This window comes from Onychomys torridus, chromosome 1 (genome assembly GCF_903995425.1).
Source record: "Onychomys torridus chromosome 1, mOncTor1.1, whole genome shotgun sequence".
Lineage (NCBI taxonomy): Eukaryota > Metazoa > Chordata > Mammalia > Rodentia > Cricetidae > Onychomys > Onychomys torridus.
This window is the reverse complement of record NC_050443.1, coordinates 113,472,452-113,500,063: the sequence shown is the minus strand read 5'-3', so window position 1 is coordinate 113,500,063 and position 27,612 is coordinate 113,472,452. Positions and strand designations below refer to the sequence as shown.

The window sequence follows — 27,612 nt, the reverse complement described above, 5'->3', positions numbered from 1 at the left end:
ATGGCGTCCTCGGCTCGCCTGGTCACCATCAAGCGGAGCGGCGACGACGGCGCGCACTTCCCGCTGAGCCTCAGCTCCTGCCTGTTCGGAAGGTGAGCGCGCGGAGGGACCTGGGTGACCCCGGGCCGTGGCCCTGCCGCCCTGTGCGCTTGGCGGGGCTGCCCCGGTAAGACGTTCGGAAGTCATGCTCCGGTACTGGGAGCTTCCCAGACGGAACCGGGGTTCTACCCTCGGTAGGCGCCAAGCTGACTTCAGTGTCGCGCCGCTCCTGCACGGTGGCTCCAGATGTTCTGGAAACATGGAGATAGGAGAGCCCTGTCGGGGTGCTCTAGGAGAAGTCGCCCCTTCTCTTCCTGCGTGGGTCGGATAATAACTCTCCTGCCTGAGGCCTTCCGGGCGGTTGCTTGTCGTTGCCGCTTTTGCCCTGTTAGACCCTTATGGCCCTTTCTGCCGATTTCAAAATGTTACCCGAGAAGGTGCTTTTAAAGAAAGCTCGTCTCTTTCCTAACACCATGCAGGGTGGTGACTGGTTTTTAGATTTTTGTTTGTCTGTTTCCCAATAGACTAAGCTCGAAGGCACGGGCTGCCTTGTTAATGATTACTGCCCCCCCCCCCCCAGCGTCCCATATGGTGCCTGATACTAAAGATCTCAGTCAGTGTGTGTGACATAGGGTGAGCGAGCGTCCAGCAGGAAGAGGAAGATTCGGATTTGGGGGTCAGTCGAGGATGGTAGTTCTCAGGGAGACATTCGGCAGAGTCTGGTGACATGTCACCCTGGGAGAGGTGTCTGTAGCTAGCTAGTATCGCTGAGTGAGCAGAGAGACGTGGTGTGTTTGACAGAGTACAGGGCGTTGCGGAATTCTCTGGTCCAGAATGTCTGTGGCATTTAGGTTAAGAAGTATGGACGGTAGTGATCTTTTCTCCCCAGTAAAACGGGGTTCTAAGATAGTCTCTGTCTGGTGTGATACCCACAGCCTACATTTTCTTGAGAGTAAGGATGCTGTCACTTTCCGTAACTTTTTGTTGTTGTTCAAAAGAAAAAATATTCTTGTCACAAATGTCATTCATTTTCATTATTCTGCAATATTAATTTAATATACTTCTTGCAAGTTTCAAAAAAGTTGAAAACAATTCATGTTTGGTTGTGTGGTGTTTTTAGGAAGTGATATGCTTAAACAGCTGAGCAGCAATTCTCAACCTGTGGTTGTGACCCCCACCCAAAAGACGATCAGAAAACACAGATATTTACATTATGATTCATAACAGTAGCAAAATTAGTTATGGAGTAGCAGCGAAAATAGTTTTATGGTTGCGGGGGTCACCACAACATGAGGAACTGTATTAAAGTGTTACAAGATTAGGAAGGTTGAGAACTATTGCTCTCGAGGTTCACAGGAAAACAGACAGTATGCATTTTCAGGCCTTTAAAGTTCAGAATGGATGCTATCGGTGAAACTCCTGGTTTGTGGAGGGGTTTGGAACTGTCCTTTCTGTGCTGTACTACCACAATGCTCGTTTTCTAGAAAGACAATTCTAAACTAGATACTGTTTTTCATTGCCTGGTGGATGAGTGTAATGTGAGGATATCTGAATCTGTCAACATGCTGTGGTCTTGAAACAATAGTGAAAAACTCACAAGGATATACTGTGTGCCACATATGCAAGTGACACATACCACTCTAACTAAATAGCATCATGGGTGTTGGTATAGACCTGTGTGTGAAGAAACTGAGGCACTGATTACCTACAGCACATTTTATGCTAGTAGCTTTCTGTGTCCTTAAATACTTATATTGTTGTAAACACATTAATTATAAAGTTCTCCTAAACTGATAATAAAGTACTCCATTATTTGTGTCATGTTTTTTCTTGCTTTTGGTTGTTTGAGATAGGGTTTCTATGTGTAGCCCTGGCTGTCCTGGAACTAGCTCTGTAGACTAGGTTGTCCTTGAACTCACAGAGATCCTCCTGCTTCTATCTCCCTAGTGCTTTAATCTCCCTAGAGATTAAAGGTGTGCGCCACCACTGTTTGGCTATAGTATAGCTATTTATATGAAAGGTAATTGATTATGTGTTCTAGTGCTTTTTAATATAATTGTTCTGAAGTACTAGAAGTTTTAATAATTCATGGCTTCTTAGGCAGTACTGTGTTATTGTGTCATTAAAGTCTATAAGTGTATTTATTACTCAAGCTCTGTTTGTTTAAATTTGAGGTTGTTTTTTTAAAGTTGCACAAAGTTGCACACCCTCATAAAAACCCTTACCATTTTTTTTATTATTATTAAGGAGTATTGAATGTGACATTCGTATCCAACTGCCTGTAGTGTCAAAAAAACATTGCAAAATTGAAGTCAATGGGCAAGAGGTAAGTGGGTTTTGGAAATCAACTTTTAAAGCTTTTGAATTTGATTTTAAGCAAATCCTTAGTATTTTCCTCTCCTCTCCTCTCCACTCGTAGGCAATATTGTATAATTTCAGTTCCACAAATCCAACGCAAGTGAATGGGGCTACTATAGATGAGCCTGTGCCGCTGAAACATGGAGATATAATAACAATCATTGACCGATCTTTTAGGTAGGCCAAAACTAATTCTAAATACTGTGCTCTCTTTAACCATGAAGTAGTACCACAGTTCAGCTGTGATCTTTTGGTGTTGATGGGTGTTGGAAGGGGTGAGTGTGTGCCTGTGTGTGCATACAGGTGCTTGCACCTGTGCCTATGGAGAATAAAGGACAACCTCAGGTGTGGTCCTCAGGATATGGGTCACTCCTTTTTTTTAACTGGCCTGAGATTCACCAAGTAGGCCAGACTGGTTAGACAGCCAAGCCCAAGGGCCCTCCTGTTTTTGCTTTCCCAGTGTTGATGGCACATCTTCAAATTCCCAGCTCTTAAAGAACAGTTATGTTAAACTGAGGCAAATGGGCTGGGTCCTAACCCATGACTGGTGTCTTTATAATAAGAAAAGATTAGCACACAGAGATCCCAGGGGAGCAAGTGCACAGAGGTGAAAGAGGAAGCAGAAAGAGGGCTGCTGCTCAAGGAGGCCCAGAGGAAGCCATCCTGCAGACACCTTGGACTTGGACTTCTAGGCAGAACCGTGAGCAGCACGTTTTTGTCACTTAAGGCACTCTGTGTTGTAATTATAGCAGTCCTAGCAGACTAATACACTACCACCAAGTCACAAGGGAAATTTCTACAAGTTTGTTTTGTGCTGTCTTTAATCACTACTTCTTTCTCTTACTAAGCCACCATGGTTGCTGTAAGAGAGGAGTATCTTAGGGGTGTTGTTACCTGTTGGTGGGCCTCTAAACACTACAGTTAGCATAAAACTCTGTGTTTGTGCCTGACTGATGCTCTTGTGTGTGTGATTTCTAGCATGTTGGGTGCCTTTGGCTTGTTTCTTCTCACAGTATAGGTATTTCATTAACATTCACAATGTACACAGTAATATGTAAGAGTATTCACAATTTATTCTTGATGGGCATTTGAGTGATTTCCACTTGAAATTTGTCAAGACTTTCTTTGTGATCAAATGTCCCCTCATTTCCTGTATTTGAAAATGGTATTCTGCAACTACTAAATGTACCGTTCTAACTGTAGATCTGTTAAATTCTCTATTATTAGTAATTATTTTATTATTTCCCTGATTAGTAGTTTGAGATGTATTAAAATCACCCACTGAGGACTTGTTTATTTTTCTTTAATTAATTTCTTTATCACTTTCTGTTTTATATTTTTGATGCTACACCCGGGCATATGGTTTGTGGACTCCTGGACATAATTCTAAATTATGCACAGAATTCTTTGTCATTTTAAATATCTCCTACTTTTAGTCACATCTTTTGCCTTAGTGATTCCTTTGGATGATAAATATAAATATACTCAGTTCCTTTTGATTAGTGCTCACATAGCACAACTTTTCTACCCCCTTAATTTCAGCTATAATTCTTATGGCTTTTGTTGTCTCTGGGAACCTGCTGTTGAGTGACTTGTCTTTAAATAGACTATTTTCTTAGATCCAATATCTTGATGGATTTACCCTTAAGTCCTTAAAAACATCCTTAGGCATTACTTTCTCATCCCCAAATCTAAAAAATGCACCTACTAAGGGCATCTCACAATTTTATTTACAAAAGGCAATTCATTAAGACAAAAAAAAAAAAACCAAAATAAAGTCCCAGCTCTCATATATATATGCTACATTATTGCGAATTATGTATATGAATATGTGTGAATGAGAGAGAAACTATATAGCAAATTGTTCTCTATGAATAATTTGAAGGGACATTTTTATTGACTAGACTCTTTAAAAGAGGCTTGATTCAATACTATGATAGCTTGGAGGAAGGTTCCAGATGCTAGCTGTCTTTAGATCTTCCATAGACAGCATCTAAATTCAAATTAGGCTACTTCACTAAGGTACCAAAGTTTCATTGTATACAGTAAAGGATTTCAGCTGTGAATTGACCACCAAGATCTGTCATGATTCTAGTGCCATCTTCCTAAGATGTGCCTTTCCTCCAGAGATACTGAAAAATTAGGGATCAGAATTCTAGAATGTAGCTTTGTAGTTAGTTTTCCATTTAAGTTTTTAATATAAAACCTTTTTCCTAACCAATTTCTTTGTGTAAGGTAATATTATGAACAAAGCCTAAAGTTTGTTCCAGGGTGTATACCTATAACCTATGAATCTGGAGGTTCAAATCCTATACCTGATTCTCTGTGTACTGTAGGTATGAAAATGGAAATCATGAGGATGGAAGCAGCTCAGTGGGATGTCCAGGAAAATCACCTGCACAGGTGAGGGGAAGGAAATACTCAGGTTTGACTGAGTCTTTATCATGATGGGAACTCATTCATATGTTTTAACAAGTGATTTGTCACTTTTAAATTGGTGGCCAAGAATGGCTTTCTGATTATAGCAGAAATATATAAGTAACACAATAAGGAAATAAGTTGACCATGAACATAGTAAAAATAACTAAAACCCTATTTCTTTTTGCTATTCAAAAACAGAGTGCTAACTTGGTCTTACACTTTACTAGACTGTGTTGTGATCTTACAAGGTTAGAATAAGAATAGTCTGAATACATAGAAATTGAATGAAAAAAAAAGATATATAAAAAAAGAATATGACTGCTTCTAGGTATGGTCAAGGAGGGAGGTTTATTGTAGATTTGAGAGCATAGGCAGAGACAGAGACATCTGGGACAGTCCAGAGTGAACATGGCCCAGAGCAGGGCCATATGAGAAGTGGGGTCAGGGGAGAAGAGTCTCCTACCAAAGAGGGGCGGCTTGGGCCAAGAGACTGGCATAGCTAAAATGGTTGAGTTATATAAGGGCCAGAGGAGCTTGAGGAGGGCATTTGAGCCCCTGAGCTAGAGAAGTTTAGGGTAGTGGATGGGGTATGCCAGCCAGGAGGACCCTATAATAGGTAGAGAGTAAGGAATGCTGGGAGAACCTGATGGCCAGCATCCACTTTGATGGGCACCTCAGTTAGCCATTTGTCCCAGGTTTGAGACCTAACAGAAGTAAAAGAGACATTTCATGAGTCATTTTGTCTCCTACTCATTGTGGCTGTCCATCTCTGTGTGTCTAAAATAATTACATTGTGAAAACTGAGTTCTGAATAAGCTTCCTAGTTTAGAAGAAAGTGAGTCTAGTGCTTGTCATGTGAAGGAATTCTGCCACTTGAGAATATCAGCAAGATAACTGCCACTGCTATCATTTACTAAAGCACAATTGTGGACACGTGATTAGAGGCTTAGTGGGACTCAGTAACGTTAGGGTGAATCTTGAGAATCTCTGTCTCCCCTTTTAGAATGCTAGTCAAACTGCTACCATGAATTAGCTGCAGTTCCTTGGATTAGGAGCCTTAGAGTTTGCCTGCATTTAGCAACAGACTCTTTTCCTTCAAGATCTCTGTCATGTTAAATGCTGCTTCTTTCTTAGAAGAGCCCAATACTCATCAACCCATGGTGGAAGCTATTTTTGAGGTATCCCACCACACACCCGCCACCTTTCAACTTGTTAATAAGTGTAAGAAAATAAAATTATTGGTAATTATAGATCTATGGGATAGACAAGTACCACTCAATGGTTGATGAACTATTTGTCTGTTTACTAGTCTGTTAAGTGTTAAAATTCAATACATATAAATCATAGTAATATATTAGGGATTTCATGCCTGTTTAATGTAATCGTTAAAATTACAGGATTTGGAAGATAGCTCTGTGTAAAATGCTTTTTCTGGGAACATATATATCTGAGGTTTGATAACCTAGAACCTTTGTATAAAAAAAAAAATGCATGTCTACCATTTACCTGTAATCCCCATCACTGAGAAAGCAGAGATAGGAGGATTCCTGGTGTTGGGTGGCCAGCTAGTCTAGCTAAATTGTTGAGGTTCTAGGTTTAGTTTGTATTCTGTCCCAAGAAATAATATAGTGAGCAGTTGAGAAAAACACCCAATATCAATTCAACTCTGTTCATAGCATACACAAACATATATTCTTCACCTCCAAAACTATTCCATACTGCAGAATGTGTAGGGACTGTCTATTCATTTAGGAAGAGGATTAGATTTGCTATTCAGGCTCTGAAGTTGTAATACCCATGGATGTGCTGCTCTTCTGTGTGCCTTAACTTCCTGATTCTTGATACACAACGGATACCTGCTAGGGATAAGAGCACAGATACCAGTGGAACTGCAGTTTAGCACATCCTGAGTGCATTTCTGCTGAAACTTACCGTGTCTATAGTTTTATGCCTGTCGTGACTTAACAGATGGAGGAACTTTAATTTTTAACTTTGTTTCTTCTTTCATGTGATTTTGTAAGACAAAGAAGTTCTGGAAAATTTACTGGGAGGCTGGTAGGGGAGAAGTGGCTTACAGGTTAAGAGTTTTCTCTGCTCTTCCAGAAGACCCCAGTTCAGTGTCTGGCCTCCACATTGGGCAACTCACAACCACCTGTAACTCCAGCTATTATAGGGTCCAATATTCTGTTCTGGCCTCCACATGTACCCATACATACACATAAATATAAAAATAAACCTTAAAAAAAGAAGCTCTTAAGTCAGCTAAGAAATGCTTAGGTCATGGCCACTAACTTTCAAGTCACTTGCATCTGTTTCTCAAGTCTCTGAATATCATAAAGAAGAAGCATCTTGGCAAAAAATAAAATTAATGAATATTTTCATTGTTTCACAATGACCACACTAAGAAAGGCACTTAAATTCCTCTAATTTTTCCAATTTGTAGGAACCAGCATGGCGAGCTTCGAGAGCTAACTTCTCTGTTGACCCTGGTTGGTATTGGTTGGGTTCTGTTCTGGGACTGTTAGCATAAGACTACTATGACAGTGGCCAGGGTGGGATCATGGGTACACAGGCATGAAATTTCTGGTCTTCCAAACTATTAAGATAAGCCTGGTGCCATTTAACATGCCAAACTAGAGCAGAGAGCTGGGTAACTTCTTCCCTAGTGCTTGCTGTTTTTAGTGTCCATTTAATCTTAAGTTGTCTGGTGGGATATGTTAGCATCACTGGTTATTCAAAGCTAATGTATTTATCTGGATGGAAACAGCATTATAAGACAAGTGTAAGGAATTAAGTAATTTGTGGACTAAATGAAAAGCTACGTTATAAGGCAATTTAAAATAAGGTTCCAAAAATGTTAGTCATTGAGAAAATGTTGAATTTCTGTTTCTTATTTCATATTTATTGCCAAGATGGGAAAGGTCAAGATGCCAAAGCTTCAAAAACCATTGCTTCAAGAAGATCTTTGGTTCATGCCAAGAGGCTCTCTGGAGACAGTTTGGTCTCAGATGGCTCAAAGGACAGTGTTACCCAAGATCCATCCAATATGTGTTCTTCAGGGCATGTAGAACAGCACAGTGGCAGAAGCATAGGAGAGCTCACATCTGGTGCTCTTTTGAAGAAGTCCAGGGCTACAGGGAGTAGTTACAGGGAACTGAAGTCTCCTACACAGAGCCTTAACAACAGCAAGAAAAATGACTCTCCCTTTGAGAAACTTTATCAGTCGATGAAGGAAGAGTTGGATATAAAGTCACAGAAACAGTCTCGTAGAAAGTCAGAACCACAACCTGAATGTGCAGCAGGCAAAGATACATGGGAAACAAAGCTATTGGTGTCATGCAAGTCAAGACCAAAATCCAGTGGAAGCACGCCTGGGACTGCAGCCTCTTCACCCAAAGTAGACAAGATCGGGGCTGAGAAACAGAGCAATGGTGTGGGGCCTGTTGAGACTTCCACAGAGGCTCCGAGCTCCAGCTTTCCTCTCTCTGAGGCAGCTAAGATGAAGACCCCTATGCGAAATCCGCAGCTGCTTAAGAATGAAGACTTGCATGTTACTGGCAGAAGAGAGTCTGTGAATCTGGGTGAAAGTGAAGGTGCCAAGGCAGGTCATAGGATAGTCACTCCTAGGAAGCTGGGAACTAGAAACCAAACTTCAGTGAAAGTTGAATATGCTGCCAGCCCTGCTGATACACCAGAGAATCTCTCTTCCAAAAAGAGGAGGAGTATTCCTGCAAAGGAAGAAGTGCTGTCTGCAGAAACACAAAACTGGTTCTCTTCAACTCAACACCTTTCTCCAAGTGAAAAGAGAACTCTGAAGGATTCCTTCAGCAAGCCTGAGAAATTGGCCACTGCAGCTGAGCAGATTTGCTCTGGGCTACCTGGTCTTAGTTCTGTTGATATCGGCAACTTTGGTGACTCCATTAGTAAGTTGTTTAACTGTAGATTTACTTTCCCTAATAGGTTAATATCTACCCTATGTATTATGAGCTAACAAGGTGTTCATTCAGTGTATGGGTACAGAAGACTTTGGCTTTTTTAAGGAGTAATAACAAAGGAAGTGTAGCTAGTTTAGGAGGGAACCACATCACAGGAATGACTTCAGGAAAAAATGTGATTTTCTTTTACAATGATAATAGCTTTTCACTTACCGCCTGGTTCTGAATACCAGTTGTATTTTGTGAGGTTGGTCCTTGGGAATAAACCATGGACAGTCCTTTGAGCATCACTGAACATAGTGACCCTTGGGAGTTCACACTCTTTTCTCAGTCTCTTATAAGCACTTTATTATAGACACTGGAATGGACTCAGGTTTCTACACCAGCAAATTTCTATGTGTTTCCCAGCATTAACATTTTGTTTTTAAATTTTTATTACATTTACTTATTTGTACATATGGAGGAAAGGGAATGTTGTTGTTTTTTTGGCTCTTGGGGGTCCTACCACCCAGCTCCCAAATAAATCACACACAGAGGCTTATACTTAATTATGAATGCCTGGCCTTAGCTTGACTTAGTTTCTAGCCAGCTTTCCTTATCTTAAATTATCCTGTCTACCTTTTGCTTGTTACCTAACTTTGGTAAATCTCACTTTTACTCTCTGGCTTGCTGTGTAGCTGGGTGGCTGGTCCCTGGAGTCCTCTTTCTCCTCTGGCTCCTAGATCTTAGTTCTCTCATCCCAGTTTTCTTTTATATATACTCCCCACCTATCCTTTCTCCTGCCTTGCTATCGGCCAGTTCTGTATAAAAACATCAGGTGTTTTACACAGGCACAATAACACAGCTTCACAATGTAGCTGGAGGTTTTCCTGTGTCCTGCCCAGTCCTGCAGCCACTCAGACCCAAATAAACACACAGAGGCTTATATCAATTATGAATCACATGGTTATGGCCTATGGCTCAATTTTCTTGCTAGCTAACTTTTATAACTAAACTCAGCCCATTTCTATTAATCTATATGTCACCACATGTTCCATGGCTTTACCTGTGTGCCATTACATGCTGCTCCCTGGACGGCAGGCTGGCATCTCTGCCTCTCCTTTTTCTTCTATCCTGGATTTTCCTGCCTGTCTCCATCCTGCCCTGCCATGGGCCAATGCAGCTTTATTTATCTACCAATCAGAGCAACACATATTCATAGCATACTGAAAGACATCCCACATCACTTCCCCTTTTCTGTCTAAATAAAAAGGAAGGTTTTTAACTTTAACCTAATAAAATTACATATAACAAAACAGTTATCAAGCAAGAATACAGTTACAATATCTAATCTATTAATATTTGGCAAATTCAAAGCAAATATTCTATTTATCCTATATTTGTGAGATATAACTTATCTTTTATCATAACCAAGGAAAATTATAACTATTTGGTCTTCAACTACATCAAAGATCCCAGAAGGAAATAATATTGCCTAAGTAAACAGGAAGTACATTGTAAGTAACTTCCAAAAATTCTGGAAATGACAGTGGCAGCTGCCTGCCTGGACAGTCATTCAAAATTCCTCTGTAACATTGGGGCATCCATCTTTAGCCAATAGGCCTAGAGTTTTTTTGTTGCTTCTTCATGTGTCCTGTAGAATATTTGACAGTCTCCTCTGTGAAGCAGGAACCTGAAGAACTATTTTGCCTTGCAAAGTTCACTGGTCACCTTCCTATGGGTCCTGCATGTCCAGTTTATATAGCATATTATCAGCAGTCCAGTCAAGAGCAATTTCTTGCCCATATGGCTATTTTTGCAAAGAAGGTGGTAAACTCCATATCTTCACCCATCTTTTTCTGAAGTAAATCAGTGCTGCCAGGAGCATACATGTCTCACTGTCCAGAAAGTCTTAAGTTTTTAAAACATTTTAAATGCCATATTCTCTAGGTCTTTGAAGATTATATCTATGTACACCTAGAAAATTTAACTAACATGAGTATAAGTTTGACAATCATAGAAGAATAGTTATTAATCTGTATTTCTTAATTATCCATTACAATTTAAATGAGTTACATAAACAAAATCTTAAACGAGGGTAGAAATATACAGTATAACAAAATTAACTTTAAATTTATATTAATAAACTAAAATCCATAGCAATGTAACATTTTAAACAAGTTGTTGCTCTTTATCCTATCATATCTATATTCCCTTTTCTTCAGAAAGAGATTGCATTTACTGACAATATTTTGGGAATTTGGGCATAGCTTCTCATACTACTTCCTGCTGGTTGAGGGTGCTGGCAATCTTATGGGGATCCTGAGACAATTAAGAATTATGGTCAAGTCCTGACTGGAATAGTCTGTGGGTATGAATTGTCTGAGCCAGTTCCCTTGAAGCTGTTTTTGGATGTTGGATCTTCTGGGTCATGTATCAGAGACCTTTCAGGGGTTTTTGGCTGATCAAAACATTGGCCTGGAATCAATCCACAGGTTCTCATCTTCTGTGGAAACAACAACAGAACCTTTTTTCCAAAGCAACATATCCTTAGACACAAATTTTGAAATCAAGATACTTTAAAAATTATATATATATATATATATATATATATATTGGCTTAATCAAATATCTTTCTGCAGTTAAAAATCCCAAAGACAACACAGTCCAGATTCTCTGTGTAATAATCCATCTTTATGAACTATTTCTTTATATTTATATAACTGCATATATTCCTTTCTCTCTCTTTTCCAAGCCTATGTACATTTTTATACACATTGTAAACTGTTTAGAGGTTTATTCCATCTGAATGTGTCTTATTGTGAATTTATTGCTTTAAGCTGCATAGTGGTCAGGACTTAAGCTGCAGCCTTGGCTGCTAACTCTGCTCCCCTCAGCATCCCAGCATGGTGCTTGTAGGTTTACTGCCAGCTCTAGGAGCCATGTGCACAGCCAACTCTGGGAAGCAGTGGGACTATGTCTTCATCAAGGGGCGTGTAGCCCAGAAACTTTTTTTTTTTTTAATGTACTGGCAAAAGCTAATCCACCACACTGTGTGCTGTACAGCTTGGAGACGCCACTGTGTACAGTGGTGGAAATCAGCCATGCTGCTTAGCTTATGGTGGCTGGTGGCCAGCTCCATCTCACATCTGAGACGAGTCTCTACACTGTTACTGGCATGAGACTGTGAGATTAGGAAGCCTAGTGTGGCTCCATTTCTCTGCATTCAGAATCGTTAAGCTTTCTTAGATCTATGTGGATCAATGCCCAGCAGTGGGCACCAAATATAGCTATAAGTATTTCTGTGTCCTGCCCAGTCCTGTAGCCACTCGGACCCAAATAAACACACAGAAGGCTTATATCAATTACAAATCACATGGCTATGGCCTATGGCTCAATTTTCTTGCTAGCTAGCTCTTGTAACTAAACTCAGCTAGTTCTATTAATCTATATGTCACCACGTTATGGCTTTACCTGTGTTCCATTACATGCTGCTCCCTAAACGGTGGGATAGTGTCTCTGCCTCTCCTTTCACTTCTTCCTATCTCTCCTGCATTTTCCTGCCTGGCTCTATCCTGCCCTGCCATAGGCCAATGCAGCTTTATTTATCAACTAGTCAGAGCAACACATATTCACAGCATACAGAAAGACATCCCACATCATTACAGAGTTAAACATATGCAATATAAACAAAAGTAACACATCTTAAAATATTCTACTACAGGGGAATATAAGCATGTGCCATGGTGCTCATGTAGGAGTTTGAGGACAACTTGTAGGGGTCAGTTCTGTCTTTTCACCATGAGCCGTATTCGTCCCAGGGATTGACCCTAGGTCCTTAGGCTTGTCAGCGAAGCACCCTTACCTGCTGAGCCATCTCACCACCTACAGAAATCTTTCTCTTTATCTCTGTTACAAACATGAATTGACAACCCAAGACTGCATAGTAAGTAGCCTTGTAGTATCTTCCTACACACCTGTTTTATGCTGGCTTGTAGAAATCAAAGATTTCCAGACTCCAGTGCAACAACCTTTATACCAGGCAGAGTTTTTGCCCGTGGCCTTTGGTGTGACTATTCCTTGGTGACACTTGTACCCACCAGCCAGTGTTCCATTGAGCTTCATAATGGAGTGTCTGTCCTGGACAAGGGCTTTATGTGGTTGTTCATGACATTGTATAATGGGTTTGGGTTTCATGAACTGTTATAGGCACTACCTAGAGATTTTTCCTGCTTATATAGTTTACTCAGAAAGCCAGTCTCGGTCTGGCCCAAGTATATATGTCTCACTAAGTTTCTTCAGGCCATTGCTCAGGTTGTGACTCCTGATAGAAAGTGACACCTGCTGCAGATAACTTTCTGAAGCTATTTCACGTGCAATTTTCAGTTTTAAGGAAAACTCTAGTTCTGTCCAGTTGAAGTACATTGCATCTGGTTTCTCCTGAGGTCTTTTTGTCAATGCATTACTAATGATAGTTTGAATTAAATTCCAAGTCCTGGCATGGTGTTTACATTCTTCTTTCCGTGTTTGCATTCCTTACTTCAGACAAGAGTGAGGGAATATCTGTGAAGAGAAGACGTGTATCGTTTGGTGGTCATCTAAGACCTGAATTATTTGATGAGAACTTGCCTCCTAATACACCACTCAAAAGAGGAGAAACACCGACCAGGAGGAAGTCACTTGCCACTCACACTCCAGCTGTCCTGAAGAAAATCATCAAGGTAAGCTGGACAGTCAGAATTGTGTTTATACGTCATGGCTCACAGATAGTCCATGTTCCACCCAAAACCCAGGCAGAGGTAGAATGACAATTGAGATCTTATTTTTCTACCACTTATCTCATGCTCAGAAACAACCATATGGGTTCTGGGGTAGTTCTGGGAGGTGAGGTGGTATGCTGGGCACTTTCCCTTTGAAGAAGACCCTGATACACCCATAGGGCCATATAACTTCCTGGGGCACACTGACACCACTTAAAAGACTCTGAAGACAGCAGCATATGTAATCACAAGGATTGTTTTGTTCTTCTGGAAGTATAAGGGCATTGAGGTTGTAGGAAGGAAAATCTTTGGTAAAACATCTGTCTTCTGCACATTCAGCTCCTTAGACCTTTGGCCCTCTGTCACTATTTTGTTGCTCCTTAGTGTGGCTGCATAGCTCGATTTCCTAAAAAGGCTCTGGACAGCTTTATTCTGTTAGTACCAAAAAGACTGGTAGTCCTGTCTAACCCCTTCCTATCTGGTCCCATTTCCCAGAAGTGAGCAGCCACCTTCATGCAGACCCCAGAGATGATGTTAGCTGGGATGAAATCAGAGTGCCTTGTTTCACTAAGCAACGTCCCCATTTCTTTCCAAAAGAAATTCCTCAGTTCAGAATTCCACTGATGCGTATGTCCCCTTCTGCTTAAATGAATGGGACAACTGACCCTTTTTTATTCTTAAAAGGCAGAATTGAAAAGCTACATGGTTTATTATAAAGATTTTTAATAATAGACACTACGGAGATGTTACCTCTTTGGTCAGGTTTCTCATAAACAACTCTGCCTTATCAGGAACGGCCTCAGTCACCAGGGAAACAAGAGTCTCCTGGAATATCTCCACCAAAGGCAAATGATCAAAGACGCAGATCAGGCAGGAGCTTGCCTGCTTCCAGTGACAGCAAATCCTTACATCAGACAGACACTCCCAAGAAAGCAGGCAGGAAGAGTAGCAACCTGCCTGCCAAGAGAACATCTATCAGCCGAAGTCAGCATGACATTTTACAGAAGATTTGCTCCAAAAGAAGGAGTGGTGCTTCTGAAGCCAACCTGATTGGTTAGTGTTGTCCTGGGCAAAATATTTCAAGCTCAATTTTCTTATGCTGAGTTTTGAAAAGTTTCACCATCTTTTCCTTTTGACAGTTGCAAAATCATGGGCAGATGTCGTAAAACTCGGCACAAAACAAACACAGACAAAAGTTGTAAAACATGTTCCTCAAAAGCAGATGAGCAAAAGACAAAGAAGACCCAATACTCCAAAGGTACAGTGCTCCAGCCACGCACTGCTTTTGTTCTTGATTGCCACAAACATATGTTGTTCAAGCTATGATATTTTGTATGTCTTGGCTTTTGTCTACAGAAACCTACAAGCAACCTTCACAATCAATTTAGCACAGGCCATGCAAACTCTCCCTGTACCATTGTAATAGGGAGAGCTCAGATTGAAAAAGTAAGCATGCCTGCTAGGCCCTACAAAATGCTGAACAACTTAATGTTAAACCGAAAAATGGACTTCAATGAAGATTTGTCAGGTAAATGCAGCCTGAATTCCTGTAGTCACAACCTTCTTGGTTCTTCTGTTTGTGACTTTCTTGGTGTTTGTTAGCTCCACCCCACCCCTTACAACCACTTTAGAACCCCAGCTGGGAGCTCATTGGCAGTGAGTGTGACTACAGAATAAGCAATCAGCCAGCTTTCTGGCATCATAATATTCAAAGATGAAATTGCCTGAAAGTAGAGAACAGGTCTCTGACAATTTGGGGGATCTGGGTCCTACAGAAATCAGGGATAGAAATCTCAAGTGTGTACCCTCTGGTGAGCTGTGTGTGTACAGAAAATGGAAAGGTGCTTTGTGGTGTGAGAGCAAAGGGCTCTAGTACTAACTTTGGAGGAGTTGTACTGATGGCTGATCCAGGAAATCACTTGGTTTAAAGCTTCTTCAAGATTCTCTTTCTTTCTCTAGAGTTTATCTGCTTGCTGAGAGGGAACCATACAAGAGAGTTCTTTTGAGCCATTGATAACTGAACTCTTTCCACTCTATTTTGAATATTAGTCAAAGTGTGGCTGGCTGCTTAGACTTACTCTCAAGAAAGCAGATTTGTTTCCTGTTCCTCAATATGTGATAGTTTCTAGTTGTACAGTTTGGAAAAGAATTAAGATTTGAACTGAGAAGGTAGAATCTTATTTTTATTTCTTGCAGGTTAGGAATAGAAAATGACCAAACACCTCAGTGTATAATATTTGTGAGTAGCCCCTTGAAGAACTGTATTTGGATCAATTCATTTATCTTTATAAAAATAAAAGACAAAAACAAAAAAGTAGATAAGGGTATGTGTGTGATTATAAATTATTATGAGTGTGTGGTGAATATATATATTATATTATATTTCAAAAACTCAAAGATAAATAAGATTTTAAGTACACAGTGCCTGAGACAGTGGATTGTCATGACACATTCTTAGAGTCAGACAAATCTTATCCCTTGGTGTAGGCAGCCCCCACTCCCTTTTCTTTGTTTCTTGAGACAGAGTCTTAACTATCCAGGCTGGCTTCAAACCTGCAGAGATCTGCCTGTTCCTACCTTAGGGCTATCATGCCTGACTTGCCAGCTTCCATTTTAAAACAGTAGAAAGTAAACCCTTTCACATATTTCATGTAAAGCCCAGAAGGCTATGGAAGAAGGAAACTTGCTGAACAAACTAGTGTAGATGGGCACTTCAGAGGTTCTCAGACCCATTCTGTGGTGAGTGCCAGCTCAACTTCTCATTCTGTGGTGGCCTCAAGACAGGAGCATGGTACATGAGCTTTTCAGGAAGCTTAATCTTCCATATAGAGTTATGTTATTACTGCCTTTTGTTTTTTTTGGGGGTGGGGAAGCTGAGGATCGAACCCCGGGCCTTGCTGGGCAAGCGCTCTACCACTGAGCTAGGTCCCCAACCCCAGCCTTTTGGTTTTAAAGTGAATGGAAATGGCACTTAGATTAAAGTGTGTGTGCCTGCATGCGTGTTCTTGACAGCACTGAAAACTGTCAATATTCTAATGTATGGGCACACGTTATTTGTATATAGGATTTAGATCCTGAGAAACCTAGGATTTCTTGAGCACAGAACAAGGCCCTTAGGTCGTTGATTCCTCTTGTTGGATATTCCCTGAGAAGAGGTACCCGTGCCCAGCTTTTGTCCCCCTGCCAGGGCTTACTTTTGGGAACTAGTTTAGAAGACTACCGTGGTCAGCTAAATCACTTGATTTCCTTACTCATAGGAGAAGGTTAAAGAAGCTGGATATATTTTGTCTTCTCATCACCCCCCACTTCACCACCCCTTTTAAATGAGCATGTTAACAAAAATCACCATTTTAATGAGATGATGTATACCTGGAATCTGAGAGCTCTGTCATCTAGCTTGTCCTATATGAGGCATGGGATAATGTAAGCCATGTTTTCAAAATTTCCCTTTATCAGGACTAACGGAAATGTTCAAGACTCCAGTGAAGGAGAAGCAGCAGCAGATGAATGACATGGGCTCCATTCTTTCCAATTCAGAGAATTTACCTGAAAAACAGTTTCAAGTAACTAATTCAGAAGACAAACCTCTGCCTATCACCTCAGAGATTTTAGGTTGGTTTATTTGTCTGTTTCCCCTGTTGTACTTTCGAATGGGAACTTGAAGATGTTTTTTTTCTTTATGGGCAGTACTGTATTCCTTTTCTACAATAGCTTTCCCTGGTGAAATGCCACTTCCACCTTCTCTGTTTTGTTTTCAAGCAGTATTTGTAGTTTTACTAACATTAGTCATTGACCTAGCAGAGTAGGAAGAATTATTGACTCATTTAATAAGTTTAAATGATGTCTGTATGCTTTTAACTTCTTTGTTAAGAGGATGGAAGCACAAACAGTACATTTGGCCTATCATATAAATTACACAAAGTAAGAGTTATTGCAAGGATAGAGTTGCAACTCAGTTGTGGAATGCTTGCCTGGCATGCAGGAAAATCTGGGTTCAGTCTCTAGTATTGCAAAAATTTGGTGTGGTGATACCTGTAATCCCAATGCTTGGTAGGTGGAGGCAGGAGGATTAGAAGGTCATCATTGATTACATATAGAGTTCTAAACATACACAATAGAACCTGTTACTTCATTAGTGAATCAAGACAATCAATAACTGTGTCTGATGTTTCAGAACAAAAATTGCCTGTCTTCAGGTCCATGTCACATGTCATGGCAGCCTTTAGAAGATGCTTCTTAAGGACACTTCTCTATTCAAATAACATTATAGGACAGACTTGAGATCATCTAGTAGCTTGTTATTTAAGAAATTACATTATTGTTTCTTTCTTTCTTTCTTTCTTTCTTTTCTTTTTTTTTTTTTTTTTTTTTTTGAGCTGGATATCAAACCCAGGGCCTTGCGCTTGCTAGGCAAGCGCTCTACCACTGAGCTAAATCCCCAACCCATATTATTGGTTCTTATACACTTTCTAAAAATAAAATACTAAGTTGACCTTAGATGATAAAAATGATGCATTTATTGTGTATATATTTTGTTTCCTATAGGAGAAAATGTGCCATTCAGTACTTGCAATGCAGCAAAGGAGCCATGTGATAAATATTCTGCAAGTCCTATCTTAAGACGGAGGAGCATCAAAAGTGAAAACACAGTGCAAACTCCTAGGAATGTCCCTAACATTACTCACCATGAAAAGAAGACTCCAGGCTCTGTGACAGAGCCTCTGAAGACAGTATCCAGTGTGAGTAAGTTAAGAAGGTCTAGAGAGCTCAGACATACACTTGTAGAAAGTATGCCTGAAAACACAGAAGACCTTGCCGAGGGCATCAAAGGCAGACACTTAAGGAAGATATCACTGCAAGGACAAGAAGTGGACCGACAGGTGCAGGACAGTGAAAACTCCTCACAAAGATTCAAGGAAAATGGTGAATTAAAAGAAGATCCAGAAAAAACATCAGTTATGAGATCAAGTGCTAGGGAGCAGAAGCCAACAAAAGACGCAATAGGAAGTCAGATGATCACCCAAACTGCAGCCTGTGCTGAGGAACTACTTAATCAAGAAAAAGGAACCACAGAAGAACCAAAGGAATCCATGCACATGCAAACCGCACCAATATGTGATCATCAAAGAGCTAAAAAGCAGAACGTGGAACTAGTATGTGCAGCTAAAGTGAAGCGCTGGTCAAGGACTCCTGACAAAAAGACTCAATCTCTAGAAGGCTTAGGTAGTCTCAAGGAGCCCTTCGAAACATCAAACTGCAGAGACAAACCCATAGGCAATGATAAAACCAAAGGCCTTTGTAAATCCCCACAACCCACAACAGAGAAGACCAAAACAAGCACAAAAACACAGCCCACGACATCTGGGAAGAAAGTAGACATGAAAGAACAGTCTTCACTAAAGACATCTGTACACATGTCAGGAGGAACCAGGCATACTTCCAAAGTTCCAGAACTTGAGCATGGGAGCATCAAAGCTTTAAAGGAACCTGAAAATCAAATGCTGGATGTAATTGTAACTAGTACCAAGAGGCCAGTAGGAAAAGCTAAAGAAAAGGCTCAGACCATGCAAGACATGGCTGGTTTCCAGGAACTCTTTCTATCACCAGTCCCTGGTGCCAAAATCACAAAAATGCCCAACAAATCTCCATTTCCAGAACTGGTCAGAAACCCAGCAAGCAAAAGGAGTCTCTCCAAGACAGGACTTGATAAGGTGGATGTGAGAGAAGAGCCTCCCACACTTGGGAAACGAACAAAGTCTCCAGGCAGAGCCACACACACCCCCACAGCACCAGTGCTGGAAGACAGTGACACCACAGCCCTTATGGAAACGCCAAAGCAGAAACTGGATTTCACAGAGAATTCAACAGGATATAAGAGAAGGTCACGGACACCTAAGATCAGGGCTCAACCCCTAGAAGACCTGGATGGCTTCCAAGAACTCTTCCAAACTCCAGTTGGTGCCAGTGACCCAGTGACTGTTAGGGAAACTGCAAAAGTGTCTTTGGAATCACTACATTCAGAACCGGTCAGAACCCCAGCAAGCAAAAGGAGACTGTCCAAGACAGGTCTCAGAAAAGTGGATGTGAGAGAAGAACCTTCCACACTTGGGAAACGAACAAAGTCTCCAGGCAGAGCCACACACCCCCTCACAGCACCAGTGCTGGAAGACAGTGACACCACAGCCCTTATGGAAACGCCAAAGCAGAAACTGGATTTCACAGAGAATTCAACAGGATGTAAGAGAAGGTCGCGGACACCTAAAATCAGTGCTCAACCCCTAGAAGACCTGGATGGCTTCCAAGAACTCTTCCAAACTCCAGTTGGTGCCAGTGACCCAGTTACTGTTGGGGAAACTGCAAAGGTGTCTTTGGAATGTCCACAACCAGAACCAGTCAGAACACCAGCAAGTAAAAGGAGACTGTCCAAGACAGGTCTCAGAAAAGTGGATGTGAGAGAAGAGCCCTCCACACTTGGGAAACGAACAAAGTCTCCAGGCAGAGCCACACATACACCCACAGCACCAGTGCTGGAAGACAGTGACACCAAAGCCCTAATGGAAACACCAAAGCAGAAACTGGATTTCACAGAGAATTCAACAGGATGTAAGAGAAGGTCACGGACACCTAAGACCAGGGCTCAACCCCTAGAAGACTTGGATGGCTTCCAAGAACTCTTCCAAACTCCAGTTGGTGCCAGTGACCCAGTGACTGTTGGGGAAACTGCAAAGGTGTCTTTGGAATGTCCACAACCAGAACCAGTCAGAACCCCAGCAAGCAAAAGGAGACTGTCCAAGACAGGTCTCAGAAAAGTGGATGTGAGAGAAGAGCCTTCCACACTTGGGAAACGAACAAAGTCTCCAGGCAGAGCCACACACACACCCACAGCACCAGTGCTGGAAGACAGTGACACCACAGCCCTAATGGAAACACCAAAGCAGAAACTGGATTTCACAGAGAATTCAACAGGATGTAAGAGAAGGTCACGGACACCTAAGACCAGGGCTCAACCCCTAGAAGACTTGGATGGCTTCCAAGAACTCTTCCAAACTCCAGTTGGTGCCAGTGACCCAGTTACTGTTGGGGAAACTGCAAAGGTGTCTTTGGAATGTCCACAACCTGCACCGGTCAGAACCCCAGCAAGTAAAAGGAGACTGTCCAAGACAGGACTTGATAAGGTGGATGTGAGAGAAGAGCCTTCCACACTTGGGAAGCGAACAAAGTCTCCAGGCAGGGCTGCATGCACACCCACAGCACCAGTGCAACAGGAAAAAGGGATAAAAGCAATGATGGAAACTTCAAATCAGAAAATGGAGCCTGTAGGAAATTTAACTGGGCCTAAGAAACAGCTTAGAACACCTAAGGAAGAGGTCCAATCTCTAGAAGACCTAACTGATTGCCAGGAGCTCTTCCAAACACCAATCCATGGCAATGGCCCATTGGTTGTTGGGAAAACCAAAAAAATGTCCTTTAATTCTCCACAACCAGAACCTGTCATAACCCTAAAAAGCATAAAGAGAAAGTCCAGGGCAAGTATTGGTAAAATGGAAGTGAAAGAACTTTCAGAGTCAGAGAAACACCCACAAATAGAAAAAGCCATAGACACACTCCAGGTACCCAATGATAACACTATCATTAGAACATTGAAGCAATCTGCAAAGCGGAAACTGGATCCAGCAGCTAATGTGCCTAGCAGCAAGAGGCCACGACGTGCATCTAAAGATAAGACACCATGCCTGGAAGACCTCAGTGGCTTCCAACAGCTCTTCCAAACACCAGGCCATACTAAAGATTCATTCACTGTTGGTGAAACCTTAAAAATGTCCAGCAAATCTCCATATTCAGGACCAGTTAGAAGCCAAACTAGTAGGAAGAGTATGGCCAAGATAAGTCTTAGGAAGATGGGTGTGACAGAACTTTCAGCACTCTGGAAGCAGTCACCAGGCAAAGCCCCCACAGCACCAGTGCAGCAGGATAATGGGATACAAGCAATTGTGAAGAAGACTCCAAAGGATAAACTAGAGACTGCAGCAAATGTAACTGGGCTTACAAGACAGCAAAGAGCACCTAAGGAAAAAGCCCTAGACCTGGAAGACCTTAGTGGCTTCCAAGAACTCTTCCTAACACCAGGCCACAGCACTGACCCACTAACTGATAACAAAAGAACAAGTGTACCCTTGAAGTCTCCACAACCAGGACTTGTTAGAACCCCACAAACCTCAAAGAGACTAGCCAAGACAAGTCTTGGGAAAGTGGGTGTGAGAGAAGCGATCTCCTCACTGAATGTGCCTGGGCGAGCTACAGGGGAGATTGTACACATACCCAGACTTCCAGAAGATGATGGTAGAGGGAACAAGGATCTGAAGGAATCCAGAACTCAGACACTGGGCTCATCTTTAAGTGTAACTGGTAGCAAGAAGCAGCGTGGGGCACGTAAGGAAAGGTCTCAGTCCCCAGAAGACTTATTGGGTCTCCAGGAGCTCTTCCAAACACCAGCTAGTCACAAAGACTCAATGACTGTTTGTGAAACTACAAAGATGTCTTTGGTGTCTTCAGAACCAGAACATATCAGTACCCCAGCAAGCACAAAGAGACTATCCAAGACAGGACTTGATAAGGTGGATGTGAGAGAAGAGCCTTCCACACTTGGGAAACGAACAAAGTCTCCAGGCAGAGCCACACATACACCCACAGCATCAGTTCTGGAAGACAGTGACACCACAGCCCTAATGGAAACGCCAAAGCAGAAACTGGATTTCACAGAGAATTCAACAGGATGTAAGAGAAGGTCACGGACACCTAAAATCAGCGCTCAACCCCTAGAAGACCTGGATGGCTTCCAAGAACTCTTCCAGACTCCAGTTGGTGCCAGTGACCCAGTGACTGTTGGGGAAACTACAAAGGTACCTTTGGAATGTCCACAACCAGAACCAATCAGAACCTCAGCAAGCACAAAGAGACTGTCCAAGAAAGGTCTTGCTAAGATGAATGTGAGAGAAAAGCTTTCTTCACTAAATAAGCCAAGGTGCTCATCACAGAAAGTCATGCATGAAACCAGACTTTCAGAACATGATGGCAGAGGAACCATAGATTTGAAGGAATCTGTGACTCAGATATTGGACCCAGCAGTAAGTGTAACTCACACCAAGAGCCAGCGAGGGGCATGTAAGAAAAGATCCCAACCCCCAGAAGACCTATTTGGTCTCCAGGAGCTCTTCCAAACACCAGGACATGATAAGGATTCAGTGGCAGGTGATAAGCTCACAAAAATGCCCCACAGGTCACCATCACCAGAGCCAGTAGACACTTCAGTAACCTCACAGAGACAGCCCAGAACTAGACTGATGAAAGTTCATGTGAAAAGTGAACAATCAGGAGACAGAATGCTTCCACAAATGTCAGGAGAAATCATGGACATATCTAGAATAGCAGAAGGTGAAGATAAAGGCATTAGAACAAGGAAACAATCTCTAAAGCGGAAATTGAACACAGCAGTCAGTGTGCCCAGCAGCAAGAGGCAACGAGTTGCACAGACCCTAGAGGATCTGCCTAGCTACCAAGAACTCGACCAGCCTCCAAACTCAGTAGTGGACTCAGTGACTGTTGACAAAGCCACAAAGATGCCCAGCAAATCTCCAAAGCCCATGGACACAACTTCAAAGATACAGCCAGGAAGAAGACTCAGGAGAGTCAATGTGACCAAAGAGGCTGTAGCACAAAGAAAGACTACGAGAGTGTTACGGGAAACCAGAAACACACACAAAGAGCCTGTGGGAGACAGAATAGGTAACAAAGAGTTTAAGGAATCTTCAGTGCAGAAACCAGACCCAGGAAGCATAACTGGCAAGAGAAGCCAACCAAGGACACGTAAGGAGAAGACCCAACCCTTAGAGGAGCTGCCTAGCATCCAAGAGGAAACAGCTACAAGAATGTCTTGTGAATCTCTACAACCAGAAGAAAAGGAAACCTCAACAGCCTCAAAGAGGCAGCTCAGAATACGACTGTGCAAAGTCGGTGTGAAAGAAGAGCCCATAGCATCGAGAAAGCCACCAGGCAGGGAAACCAGGAGCACACTCAAAGAGCCCATGAGTGATACTGGAAATGTTGAAGAGCTTAAAGAGTCTACAAAGCGGAAGACTGACCCAGCAGCAAGTGTGCCTGTCAGCAAGAGGCCACGCAGGGTACCCAGGGAAAAAGCACAACACCTAGAACTGGCTGGCCCCAAAACACCAGTCCAAATCCCAGATCCCACTGAGGAATCAGCAAGTGATAAAAGACTCCCACAGATGCCCTCTACTGCTCTACAACCAGAGCAAGTAGACAGCCTCCAGACCTCACCAAGACGTCCCAGGACAAGACGCAGGAAAGTAGAGGTGGATGAAGAGCCTTCAGTAGTGAGGAAGACAGTGCCAACATTAAGGCAAACCACACGATCCTGCAAGGTCCCTGAAATTGATGATAAAGACACCCAAGCTTCAAAGGAGCCTGTAAAGCAGAAATTAGAAATAGTTGCGAATGTAACTGGCAGCAGGAGGCAGCTAAGGGCACCTAAGGGCGGGGTCCAACCTCTTGAAGTCTTGGGTGACTCCAAAGAAATAACTCAAATATCAGAGCACACTGAGGAACTAAGACCTGACACCAGTAAGAGCACTCTACAGCAAGTGCCAGACTCCATAAAACCTCTGAGAACATGCCGGAGAGTGCTAAGGGCCTCTAAAGAGGACACTGTGGAAACCATGAAAATGTCGGTGGATACCAGAGACCCTGAAGAATCACAAAGCAAAAGCAACACTTTCCTGCCTCCCAAGAGAAAGTCTGCAAGAGATGGAAGCGTTTCAAGAACCAGGGGGTTGCGTTCTGTGACTCCAAAGCAGGAGGCAACAGATGAGAAACTTGTACCTAAGACACAAAGGACTGCTCCCAGCAAAAGGCAAGTGTCACCTGAGCCCGTGAAGATGAAACACCTGAGAATCATGTCAAGCAAAATTGAACCAGTGGAAGAGGAGATTAGCACCATCATGAAAACAGAAGAAAAGGAAGCCCCTCCAGATCAGGTGATGGGGATGGACGTGGTGGGTGCTTGTCAGAGAGGGTCGGGCCCATTTTGCTGCAGTTATTTGTGCATTACAAGGTTTACTCAAGATAAATGCTCATTTCCTTATGGTTTCTGTTTGCCACCATTAATAGCTCTGGTCTGTAATACTTTATGGATTTGCATAAGGAATAGACTAACCCCTTAAAGTTTTCCTATCTGGAAGAGAGCTAATGAAAAGAAAGTGGCTGTAGTAGTTCCCAGGGAGTGAATGGATTGCATGTATCTTTAGTTTGAAAAATTAATCAGAGAACAGATGGGTAGTGTAGTTTTGTGTATGTAACAGTATTCTAATAAGAACACAGGTGCTAAGGTTCATATATCCTTAAGAAGGAATGAAATAGGTACTAATTTACTTCCTGTACAGTGGGCATTCTTTAGTAGTATAAACTGGAGTATTTGGATATGATTGACATCCTGAATTTATAATTTATCAGTGATGATTGTTTTTCCATATGAACAAAATAGCCGAGGCATTGTCTTGATTATCATAGATGACTCTTAATAAATTAATCATTATAAAATTTGTGGTCCTTTTTTTTTTAAGTTTTACTTTTTGCTTTTTTATTTTTCCTAATGGATCTTGAGATTTAACTAATTTTGTGGATCTTCTCATTTCCTTAGAAAATGCCTCTGCCCTCCAGAAACCAAAAGAAAACCAATGGAAAACAGCCAAGACCTGAGGTTAGTGCATCTGCAGAGACGGTTGGGATCAAGAAAAATGAGAAGACCATGGAGACCTCCCCGGAGACAGAGCTGCATGGCACAGATGATGGAGCTAAGAAGTCTACTGCTAGGGACAAAGTCAGTGGGAAAAGAACGTGCTTGAGGTCTAGAGGTCCGAGGGAGCTTCCCCAGCCTTGTGCAGCAGAGGAGAAACCAAGTGAGACGGAGGCGGAGATCTTGATAAAGACTCAGAAAAAGAAAGGAGTCTCTGGAGATTCAGATGTCAGACGTTTGAGATCCAGAAAAACTGGAGCCACTGCAGACACTGAACCTAAGCCAAGAGTAACTCAGGGCGCCAAGAAAGATACAGAAGTTCCAAAGAAGGTGAGGCCTTTTGTTTTACACTCTACAAAACCAGGGATGTTCTAGTATTTATGCCTAGGCTGCAAATGCAAATCAGAACATGCCAGCAGCTCCCAGCTGTGCTAGTGGGAGAAGCCATCATCCAAACCACCTACTTTCTTGTGAGCTTTAGTAATTCCACTTTGAGTAGTGAATTCACCTTACTGAAGGTTTCATTCTAGAAGAGCTATACATTCATCTAATGTCACTTTCTGATGCTTGTGATGCTGCTTATTGTGGTTATAGATGACATTTTCAGCCTCTCTAGGTCGGCCACACTTAACTAAAATGAAGATGACCTGGACCTCAAAAGACTTCCATTAAAATGAATGAATAAGGGCTGGTGAATTGGCTTAATAGTTAAGAGCACTAACTGCTCTTTCAGAGAGGAGCAAACCTCTCACCTGATGTGTGTACTTTTCTGTCATCATGTGTACAGTTGTCGACCCATGTTAGCAGCTACCTGCTATTGTCTTCTAGAATTCAACAGCATTCACATACCAAGATCTTCCCATCCACACTAAGCTTCATACTTCAAGAGTTCCTGTTTTCTATCTCTCTTTTTCTTACTGTTCATGATCACCCATAAAACTGCTTCTAAAGTGTGCCCAGCATCACCCTTGACTTTTTCTAACTTACTTTGGGTGGGCCTTGCGTTTATCAGTACCAGGACTTCTGGTTATTTGCTCTGAGAGGCCATTGTCATAGAAGATTTCTGTAGATTGGATCTCCTTCAGGTAGATCTCCCCACTCACTGCCTTAGAAGACTTACTATGCTTTTGCAGCCACAATAGAAGAACTCAGGACACAGTGACTGTCCTCTGTCTGTGGGAAGTTATCTTTAGGACATTTAAGTTTTCATCTAGGTCACCTTCAGATTCAGTTTTTCCGAATGATGCTTTCTAACTAGTGAACTGTGTAACAGATATTAGAAACTTGTGAAAGAGCACAGTCTAGGTTTAAAAAGCTAGGTAAGAAAATGTTTAGGAGGAAACAACTTCAAGGTAAGTACTGTAAAACTAATTTCCAACTTTAAAGTTAATTTTTATTTATTTATTTTTTTAAAAATGTTGTAGTTTTTCTTAATGTGTGGTGAGTGTTTTTCTTATATGTATGTGTATCATGTGTCTGCCTGCAGTGGTCAGTCAAAAGAGTGTATCCGATCCCCTAGATGGTTGCTGGGAATTGAACTCATATCCTCTGCAAGAGCAGAAAGTGCTTGTAGCCACGTAGCCATTTCTCCAGCCCCTCAAAGTTAATTTTTAGACTGGAAGACCTGAATGACACCTAGTAAGGACTGGGGGTCTATAGAGTTGAGCTGCTCACAAAAATTGTTCCTTCACATTGTTTAGGAGTTGTGTTTTTCTTCTCAAACAGGATGAAGACATTGTGTACACCAAGAAATTAAGGACAAGAAGTCACCAGAATAGTAAAAATATGTAGGGAAGACATTTAAGAAAGAAACGTAAATTTAGCTTAGTGATAATTTTCAGTGTGGTTTTTATCTCCAGTGTAAAGGTAAACTGTAAATAGTACTGCCCATGTTTAAGGAAGGAAGCTTTGAGCTTTCATAGTTATACTCTCTTCAAACTCCAATGGAGATCATGAGGGGGGTCACTAGCGATCTCAGAGCAATAACAATTTAAACGTTTGGGGTGGGCAGGCAGAAGTGTGGCCCTTTGTCCTGTACAATAAAGTTCTGAAGTATACTGCCTCCTGTGGTCTCTCTGTGCTGCTACTACTACAGCATCTTACATCTGCTTGTGTCCTCTGTCAATGGCAAAGACAGAAGGGAAAATCCTGTGTCCCTCCACTGACCTGATTCTTAGTAGACATTAGTTGTGTAGTTAGATCAGAGGAGCTTACCCGGGATAACTGGATAACTGTACAACAGAGCATTTGGTTTGTAGGCTCATCATTGGTTGTTTGTTCGAATCAGCCTGACTGTTTGGGTCTTTGACCT

General features: G+C 41.9%; 1 protein-coding gene across 1 annotated transcript; it reads left to right on the top strand.

The window, feature by feature from the left end:
• Mki67 (marker of proliferation Ki-67) lies at positions 1-27,119 on the top strand. Its single transcript, XM_036207505.1, has 14 exons — positions 1-92; positions 2,287-2,365; positions 2,459-2,574; positions 4,734-4,800; positions 7,262-7,307; positions 7,731-8,741; positions 13,278-13,453; positions 14,284-14,545; positions 14,632-14,750; positions 14,849-15,020; positions 16,949-17,104; positions 18,038-24,543; positions 25,206-25,631; positions 27,027-27,119. Exons 1-14 carry the CDS (start codon positions 1-3, stop codon positions 27,090-27,092), a joined length of 9,294 nt encoding a protein of 3,097 aa, XP_036063398.1. The 3' UTR covers positions 27,093-27,119.
• The last annotated feature ends 493 nt before the right edge of the window (positions 27,120-27,612 follow it).